Source organism: Homalodisca vitripennis, chromosome 1 (assembly GCF_021130785.1).
Source record: "Homalodisca vitripennis isolate AUS2020 chromosome 1, UT_GWSS_2.1, whole genome shotgun sequence".
Taxonomy (NCBI): domain Eukaryota; kingdom Metazoa; phylum Arthropoda; class Insecta; order Hemiptera; family Cicadellidae; genus Homalodisca; species Homalodisca vitripennis.
This window is the reverse complement of record NC_060207.1, coordinates 247,464,374-247,474,618: the sequence shown is the minus strand read 5'-3', so window position 1 is coordinate 247,474,618 and position 10,245 is coordinate 247,464,374. Positions and strand designations below refer to the sequence as shown.

General features: G+C 40.9%; 1 protein-coding gene across 1 annotated transcript; it reads left to right on the top strand.

The window, feature by feature from the left end:
• The first annotated feature begins 4,543 nt into the window (after positions 1 to 4,543).
• LOC124355455 (proline-rich protein 36-like) lies at positions 4,544 to 6,469 on the top strand. Its single transcript, XM_046806605.1, has one exon. It carries the CDS (start codon positions 4,544 to 4,546, stop codon positions 6,467 to 6,469), a length of 1,926 nt encoding a protein of 641 aa, XP_046662561.1.
• The last annotated feature ends 3,776 nt before the right edge of the window (positions 6,470 to 10,245 follow it).

Genomic DNA, 10,245 nt, shown 5'->3' with positions numbered 1-10,245 from the left:
CATAACACTGTAATAATGTTTCTACCGATACATGGAATTTGACCCAGGTTAGTATAAATGAACGAATGTCTATTAATCCAGTAAGTTGATCAACTGCACTCCTGGGTACTGGAACGTTGTATTAATATTAATTCTCGGGTTCTTTTGCAGAAAGTGCAGTAACCATCTGCTGCTTTCTCTCAGACAAACATGACTCCAGATTCCGGGAGTTGTCTGTGAGCGTCAGATTCCACAAGCTGCACCGAAGGAAAGGCGAACTAGAGCTACACTTAATAGTTTTTGGACTAAATTGATTTGTGAATCTGACAATACCTGTAATATCATTCTTGACGTTGTCACTGCATTTAAACGCCTTACGACATAAAGAGATTTGATTGAATCAAATTGAATTACCCTTCCCACCTACGTATTGTTAAGTTAACAAATATTAAACAAATCTGCCAGGTTGCTAATAAACTAGTGCTTTTTTTAAGTTATAAATGTTAATATTGGAGTGTTCAACTGTGTTATGCTATAGCATATTCCACCGTTGCCGTTTGATTGGTCTGAATAATAAATTCTAACTCGTGTAGATATTAAGTTTTATATTTCTCCACGTGTTTTTTCAACTTTGAAATTTTTGATGTAGTTAAAATTGTAACAAGAATTGTTTTGAAATAGGAGGGTTTAAATTATCTGTAAGGAATTAAAACACATATGAATTATTATTAAATGTTTTTTGATGGAATTCATTATTTATTAAAGGCAGTAAATACAATTTTACCACTGTGCAAGACTGTCAATCTGGACGAAGGACCACTGACAGTGATTTACATGGAATATAGAGACTTGTGATCTTGTTTTCAATGGTAAACTGTTGTATCTATAAAGGTATTACGTTGAATAATGGCAGGGTGGGGGGACGCGGTGCGGTCTAGAGTCCAAAGTTCCTTCGTCACAAAGCACTCCATTAACTCGACTGACGTGTTCCGCGTATTGACATATTTGCTTGTGGTGAGTACACTTCAGCCTTGCGTAGGACGAAGTGTTAGCGAAGTCCACAAATGGAGTAATAACTGAATTGTCAAATTTATGTTAAACGTGGTATGATATGTTCGGCAATCAATTTAAAAGTAAAATAATAAAACTTTATTGTATTTTATACAATTTGTACTATATTACATGTAATAATACGTATTTGTATATTCTGTCTAAATATATAATGTCTAGTTTTGAGTAAAATTTGAATTTATTGTTGTGGTTTTGTTAATGTTTCTGAAATTAACATTTCTAACGCATGGACGTGAATACGACGATAATAATATTATAAGACTGTAGAGTATTGTGTGAATAATAAAGATCGACAAAGGCTTTGTATTGTTTTGGACTATAATAATAGTTTTGACGTGGCTGTATTTTATAAAATGGGTATAATATAAAGTTATATAATTTAAACCAAGGGTTAGTTCAGGGATTTAAAAACGTAACTATAGACTTTCCTAAACCAATTTAAAGATATCAGTGATATAAACAAACAGATAAATCCTAAGTAATAGTTTTAAGATAAAAATAGAAACAGGTAGTAAATAACGTTTCGTTAAACTGCTAGTAAACGTTAACGTTCAAATTATTTTCGTCCGTCTCACTTTACTGACAGGAACTCGCTGATGTAAAAGTGAAGTTATATAAAAGCTAATGAAGTGGGAGAACCGGCCAGATGTTTCCAATAGAAGTAAATTATTACCGAGTTCAAAATTGGAGGGATGAAGCGTCTGGCGTTTAGAGATTATCTCAGTTTTCACTTCACTACAAGATTTACTGTTCTGCCTCGCAAATAACAATTTATTCAATTATGTGCTAGTAAGTTTTCAAGGTTGTAGTTTTACACTGAAGTCTAGTTACTTCCAGATTGTATATAGTCAGGAATGAAATATATTAGGACACTTATTTATTAACACTTATTATATATATATAGCGTTTCTACAAAATAATTCTGATACATTTTAAGTCTACTTAATTTAAAGTGTTATACATAGATTTTATACTGATATAACCAAGATATTTTACTATTCAGTAAATTTCAATGTGGGTCCCGTTAGTAGCACGGCACTCAGCGAAGCGATATTCTAGCTCACAAGTATATGTTGCTGATTGATGGAACAGTAGCTGGCAGTATTGCTGATTGTTGTCTTCACACATTCACTCGGTTAGTGCAGTGTAATGACTATGCCTCCATCAAAAGGAGCAATGTGTTATCTGGCTTGTAGAGTCGGTTTCGGTTGTTACAGCTCAGAGGAACTTTCAACGCAATTATGGTGGAGATTTGCCCACTGATAAAAACATTAGAAAATGGATAATAGTATTAGCATAGACTGGAAGAGTGTTGAAACAAAAGGTGTCTGGTTTCCTCGTGTGTCATAAGAGAATGGGAATAGAATCCAAACTACATATCCACGAAGCACTTAACGTATTTGGGACGACATAGCCTCGAGTTGGGAATCTCAAAACCAACTGTTGATAAATTAGTTATAAATCTTTGATTTTACGATTTCTCTACACTAGTGTATCATTATTTCAATTGTTACTGACATCGTAAGATATATTCAATCAAATGTCATTAAATACTTACAATTTTAATACTAGTTTTCAGGTATTTTTGACCTATTTTCTATACATTTCGTAACATATAACGTTGGCAAAAGTTCTAAATCCTATTATCCATTAAAACCTTACGTTACCTCCTTTTTTACCGCCAGCTTGATTCCGCCATGACAATTGCAATTTACTATTGGCCTCTGGTCAGTCGCAGGTGGTTGGTCGGTGAATGCAGACCTTTTGTAACTTGTATTCTGTAGTTAAGTTTTAATAATTAGTGTTGTGTTTTGTTTTTTATTATTCAGTGTATGTTTTAGAGTTAGTGAAGTTAACACACAACATGATGGTTGTGATTCCTGACTTTTGTGTGTCATAACGCTCTGGTATGATTTATTCCAACCTCGTTTGTAATTATGTGTTAGGTTAGTTATTTACCCGTAGAAGAGATCTGACTGCTGTACAACTGAACGATGGCACGTGTCAGGAAAATAAATCCTGTTTCCTTGAAATCGGGAAGTTGTAAAACATAGAATAGTGTTATATGGGATCTATAATTTGTTATCAATAGAAAAAGTTTTATTTTCTTCTATATACGTCACGAGGCATTTATGTGCCAAATTTCCGTACTACCAGAGGAATAAGTAATTAGTGAGTGAGGGATTTCATTTGTTGTATAGACATCTGTAATATATTTATTTAATAAGAACACGTAACATTGCATATAGAAAGTATATTGGTGTAAGTTCAATGTCAATTTCTTGCGAATCTGGAGTCCAATCAAGTAAGAGTAGTTAGGAGCGTTTACAACAAGATGGATGGGTGCGGATCAGTTCACTCCGCACTGACCGTAATTGGAATGGATTGGTTCACGGATAAACAGACACGACACTTTGCATACAAGTCCAATCAAGTGAAAGTAGTTGGTAGCGTTTACAACAAGGTGGATGGGTGCGGATCAGTTCACTCCGCACTGACCGTAATTGGAATGGATTGGTTAACGGATAGACAGACACGACACTTTGCATACAAGTCCAATCAAGTAAGAGTAGTTAGGAGCGTTTACAACAAGACGGATGGGTGCGGATTAGTTCACTCTGCACTGACGGTAATTGGGATGGATTGGTTCACCGATAGACAGACACGACACTTTGCATACAAGTCCAATCAAGTAAGAGTAGTTAGGAGCGTTTACAACAAGACGGATGGGTGCGGATTAGTTCACTCTGCACTGACCGTAATTGGAATGGATTGGTTCACGGATAGACAGACACGACACTTTGCATACAAGTCCAATCAAGTAAGAGTAGTTAGGAGCCTTTACAACAAGACGGATGGGTGCGGATTAGTTCACTCTGCACTGACCGTAATTGGAATGGATTGGTTCACGGATAGACAGACACGACACTTTGCATACAAGTCCAATCAAGTAAGAGTAGTTAGGAGCGTTTACAACAAGATGGATGGGTGCGGATCAGTTCACTCCGCACTGACCGTAAATGGAATGGATTGGTTCACGGATAGACAGACACGACACTTTGCATACAAGTCCAATCAAGTAAGAGTAGTTAGTAGCGTTTACAACAAGACGGATGGGTGCGGTTCAGTTCACTCTGCACTGACCGTAATTGGGATGGATTGGTTTGGCAACGGAAAGACACAAGAATTCAGTTTCAAGTCTTGTCTAATAATATGTAATAAAGATGAAACGACAGTCAAGTATTTATTCGATCTAAAATTATTATCACATTAATTTTGAATAGATCGTAATGAATATAAAACTAAAGTTTTGTACAATTACTTTTATTCAATAAAATAATAATAAAATGAATATTATATTTTTACACGACGTGTCAACGGTTCAGCCTACAATGCACTGAGTAACCTGACGATGGTACAATAGCAAAACACACTGGCAAAAACAACGGAAAATAGAAACATTTGACTGATAGGCCGGTATATGATTTACGTTATGGTTATGGTTGTAGCTTCGGTAAACGTGATAAGATTTCAGTCCACTAATACACGGGTTATAATTACAACCACAGGCTCAATAGGAGGGTGTGGGGTGGTCAAAGGGAACTCCTGTCCGACCAGTCCTTCATGCTCTCCAGGCGCTGCCCGACCAGTCCTTCATGCTCTCCAGGCGCTGTCCGACCAGTCCTTCATGCTCTCCAGGCGCTGCCCGACCAGTCCTTCATGCTCTCCAGGCGCTGTCCGACCAGTTCTTGTAGGTCTCCAGGCGTTGTTCGACCAGTTCTTGGTGGCCTCCAGGCGCTGTCCGACCAGTCCTTCATGCTCTCCAGGCGCTGTCCGACCAGTCCTTCATGCTCTCCAGGCGCTGTCCGACCAGTCCTTCATGCTCTCCAGGCGCTGCCCGACCAGTCCTTCATGCTCTCCAGGCGCTGCCCGACCAGTCCTTCATGCTCTCCAGGCACTGTCCGACCAGTCCTTGGTGGCCTCCAGGCGCTGTCCGACCAGTCCTTCATGCTCTCCAGGCGCTGTCCGACCAGTCCTTGGTGGCCTCCAGGCGCTGTCCGACCAGTCCTTCATGCTCTCCAGGCGCTGCCCGACCAGTCCTTCATGCTCTCCAGGCGCTGCCCGACCAGTCCTTCATGCTCTCCAGGCGCTGCCCGACCAGTCCTTCATGCTCTCCAGGCGCTGCCCGACCAGTCCTTCATGCTCTCCAGGCGCTGCCCGACCAGTCCTTCATGCTCTCCAGGCACTGTCCGACCAGTCCTTCATGCTCTCCAGGCGCTGCCCGACCAGTCCTTCATGCTCTCCAGGCGCTGCCCGACCAGTCCTTCATGCTCTCCAGGCGCTGTCCGACCAGTCCTTCATGCTCTCCAGGCGCTGCCCGACCAGTCCTTCATGCTCTCCAGGCGCTGCCCGACCAGTCCTTCATGCTCTCCAGGCACTGTCCGACCAGTCCTTCATGCTCTCCAGGCGCTGTCCGACCAGTCCTTCATGCTCTCCAGGCGCTGCCCGACCAGTCCTTCATGCTCTCCAGGCGCTGCCCGACCAGTCCTTCATGCTCTCCAGGCGCTGTCCGACCAGTCCTTCATGCTCTCCAGGCACTGTCCGACCAGTTCTTGGTGGCCTCCAGGCGCTGCCCGACCAGTCCTTCATGCTCTCCAGGCGCTGTCCGACCAGTCCTTGGTGGCCTCCAGGCGCTGTCCGACCAGTCCTTCATGCTCTCCAGGCGCTGCCCGACCAGTCCTTCATGCTCTCCAGGCGCTGCCCGACCAGTCCTTCATGCTCTCCAGGCGCTGTCCGACCAGTCCTTCATGCTCTCCAGGCGCTGCCCGACCAGTCCTTCATGCTCTCCAGGCGCTGCCCGACCAGTCCTTCATGCTCTCCAGGCACTGTCCGACCAGTCCTTCATGCTCTCCAGGCGCTGTCCGACCAGTCCTTCATGCTCTCCAGGCGCTGCCCGACCAGTCCTTCATGCTCTCCAGGCGCTGCCCGACCAGTCCTTCATGCTCTCCAGGCGCTGTCCGACCAGTCCTTCATGCTCTCCAGGCGCTGCCCGACCAGTCCTTCATGCTCTCCAGGCGCTGCCCGACCAGTCCTTCATGCTCTCCAGGCGCTGTCCGACCAGTCCTTCATGCTCTCCAGGCGCTGCCCGACCAGTCCTTCATGCTCTCCAGGCGCTGCCCGACCAGTCCTTCATGCTCTCCAGGCGCTGCCCGACCAGTCCTTCATGCTCTCCAGGCGTTGTCCGACCAGTTCTTGGTGGTCTCCAGGCGCTGTCCGACCAGTCCTTCATGCTCTCCAGGCGCTGTCCGACCAGTCCTTCATGCTCTCCAGGCGCTGTCCGACCAGTTCTTGTAGGTCTCCAGGCGTTGTTCGACCAGTTCTTGGTGGTCTCCAGGCGCTGTCCGACCAGCCCTTGTAGGTCTCCAGGCGTTGTCCGACCAGTTCTTAGTGGTCTCCAGGCGCTATCCGACCAGCCCTTGGCGGTCTCCAGGCGTTGTCCGACCAGTTCTTGGTGGTCTCCAGGCGCTGTCCGACCAGTCCAGGTCTCCAGGCGCTCGATGATCCCCTCAGCTCCTCAACTCCGTAAAAAGTTGGTGCCCCTTCTGTTTATGAACAATCAATTCAGAATGAGTAAATATGGGCAATCTCTTGAAGCCGTAGTCCAAACCTACTCCGTTGACACCGCTGCTGATCTGACACAGAAATCTATTTCTATATCACTAACCGCTCCTTCGTAACTCTCATCTATATTCCCGTATCAAGGGGACAAGGAATATAGTGAGTCAATTTTACGATCCGCAACTAGCATACATGTATAACTCGTACGTAATTAACGTACGATGTAACACCATAATAAATCAATAAATAACACCATAAATATAAATATCGAAAGAAATCGTAAAAAGCTGTGGGTAAGTATTATTAGCAAAATTTTATCTGAGTTGACACGCTTTCAACTAGTAGACTAAGAGTTTCTTCTGTAATGGTAATCTTATAGTGACAGCCTTTGTATTGTCCCACATACAGTGTGACAGCACCAGGGCTTTGTTAAACGCTATACCCCTATAACACTCCTTACTGTTCATATTTATTTTGTTATATTAATACCAAAACAGCTCTAGACAGTTTCCGTCAACTTCCTTTTAAAGTTTAAAAATACGTTTCATTTCAAATACTAAAGCAACACGTAATACAATATTTACATATGATAATCTGCCATCCAGGACTTTGGAAAGTCCTATTTTGAAAAAGGTTGTTGTATTGAATTATTTTGAAATTGTTCTTGACTGATTATAAAGAGTAATAGAATTTGGGATATTTAAACATACAAAAATACTCAAAACTAAAAGGAGTGGACGTTAACTCGTGGAATAAAATAAATTTAACATAAGAATTTGTTCTATATTAAAATTTCATGCATGATTTACTAGTACATTAACCACACGAGGTTCAGACTGATGAGAATGAATCGAAGTGATGTCACCAGATGAATGGGGAAAATATTCTATAACAGGATTCTGCCACACCAAGTGTCTGGTAACATTTTTTGTTAAGGTTAACAGAATAATTTCAAACATATATCTAATTCTATTGGGCTACATGTGTGCTATGTCTCATATTAAAATATCATATGATTGTACCAGTTTGATAACAAATCTAATTATTTCATCATTGTTAAGGCCAATTTAATATTACTCGCTAACATCAAGCCAGAACACATTCAGAGATACGTACCATTACAACAACAAAAACATTCAGAGATACGTACTCATTACAACAAAACACATTCAGAGATACTTACTCATTACAACAAAACACACTCAGTGATACGTACCATTACTGAACTCGATACTCCTTTCAGTAGTTAATCTTCATGCAAAATTGGAAGTGCATTGGATAGTTGGTTCTCGAGATATCATGCGGATAGATAGACAAACAGAACGAAAAGTATTTTTACATTTTAACTTAGAGATAGCCTTCCCTAACGTTCAACTAATAATGATAAATTACTGGTAAGTATATAATTAATTATTAGTCTGGAAATCTCTTGTGAAATGCTGCCCTAGTATGAAGACTAAAAAATTCACTAATCGGCCATTTTGATCCTGTTACTAAATGATTAGGGCTGATAATTTAAAAATATTGCCGCCTCTGTAGAGATTGAAATATTACACGAGGTTATAGACGCGGCTGACGGGCCAGTTGAGGAAAATGGCCCCGGCTCTGAGACAGTGAACTCCAATGGAACTTAAAACGTAATATTTTGCAAATTTCCTTCCTAAGTTTTGATTAACCAATTTAAGTAATTTATGCGTTGCTATAATATATTTATAATGATTACTATCTTCATACATAATATTATAGTACTCGCAGAAAAGTGGCTGTACAGGCTATTTATTACGTTAGCTAAATCGTTTCAAACTATCAATCGATAGTAAAAAGTGCCCTGCGCTTTACAAAGAGACATTGGAACAAAATTCTCTATTATTATAAATCGCAGTTATAATTTTTGTGTAGCATCTGAAACATGAAAATAAATACCAATATTTGTTTATTTACTATAATAACAACAAATTACTGTTCATAAGTTTCATATTTGAAATTTACTCTATGCCAATAGTATAATAACAAATATTTCTTTAAATTTTTCAATATACAATGTGTGGTTTAAGGTTCCATGGTGTCGTCAAATATTTATATAACGATTAATAACATATTACTTATACTGTAAAATAATTTTCTCACTTTGCATTTAAAAGGAAAATCGAAAACACAAAACTTAAGACAAAAACTCTTTAACTTCTAAGTATGTTTTGGAATTAACTCATTGCGCAACGTGTGAAAAATTGTTAAGAATTAATTTACGACAATTTATTTTGCTTACCAATATACAAGTAAATAAAATTGACAAATTGTAAATAAATAAATTTCTTCTCAGACCAACGAGTATACAATTTCAAAGTAATGCGTGTTATAAAACAATTACTCAGCTAAAACAAGGCACATATCTAAAAGGGGTTACACTGTGAGAGAAATATATCGTCAGGCCCACACAACTCAGCTTGCAGCTCACGTAGTACATAGATCTGTCGGGCCAGACAATGAGGTCGAGAGGGACCTTGCTATACTCGATTCAGCTCTACAATGAGTATTGTAACATGGTTTAGTTCATATATCGCCTACAAGACCAGCTCGCAGCTCACGTTGTACATAGGTCTGTCGGGCCAGACAATGAGGTCGAGAGGGACCTGGCTATACTCGGTTCAGCTCTACAATGAGTATTGTAACATGGTTTAGTTCATATATCGCCTACAAGACCAGCTCGCAGCTCACGTAGTACATAGATTTGTCAGGCCAGACAATGAGGTCGAGAGGGACCTGGTTATACTCGGTTCAGCTATACAATGAGTATTGTACCATGGGTTAGTTCACATATCGTCTACAATATCAGCTCTCAGCTTACGTAGTACATAGTTACATGTTTACGGGGAAGACGTGATGAGATAATAAATGGTGAGAAGTGGGTTAGAATTTTCAATGGCGGTCGAACAAATGTGCAAGATTAGAATCGGAGCGATCGGCCTTCTCTCGTCACCAATGATCTGGCAAGTGCAGTTGACAAAAAATCCAAGATATCAGACGATGACAATGCTATCTGACGATTTCCACCAAATGTCACGCACTCTTTTGATACGGCAGCTTAGGTTATCGAAGGCTGTGTTCCCGATGGGTTCCAAAAATGCTCACTGACGTGCACAAAACCAAAAGTGCTTTGACTTTCCCCACACAGAACAGTGATTATTTTTTTTTAAAAAAAATGGGACATGTGATCTAACTTTGGTCCGTCATGTTACAACGGAATCCTAACAGCAGTCAAAGGCGCGTCGAAACACGCAATCCCCAATTAAACAAAAATTCAAGACGACAATGTCTGCACAAAAAATCATGTGCACTGTCTTTTGGGATCAGAAAGCTGTTTTTCTGATTGATTTTCCCCCAATAGGTGAAACCATTAATGCGACAAGGTATTGCGAAACCTTAAGAAAACTACGTCGAGATATTTAAAACAATCGGAGAGGAATGAATGCTGGGTAACGGAATTATGTTGCTCCGTGACAATGCTCAGCCTCATAGCGCTAGTGACACTCAAAAATTGGTTCGACAATTTCGTTGGGAGCAGTTCGATCACCCACA

Bases quoted from the DNA above. Each gene is read 5' to 3' on its own strand.
- LOC124355455 (XM_046806605.1), top strand. From the start codon at position 4,544: ATGGTTATGGTTGTAGCTTCGGTAAACGTGATAAGATTTCAGTCCACT.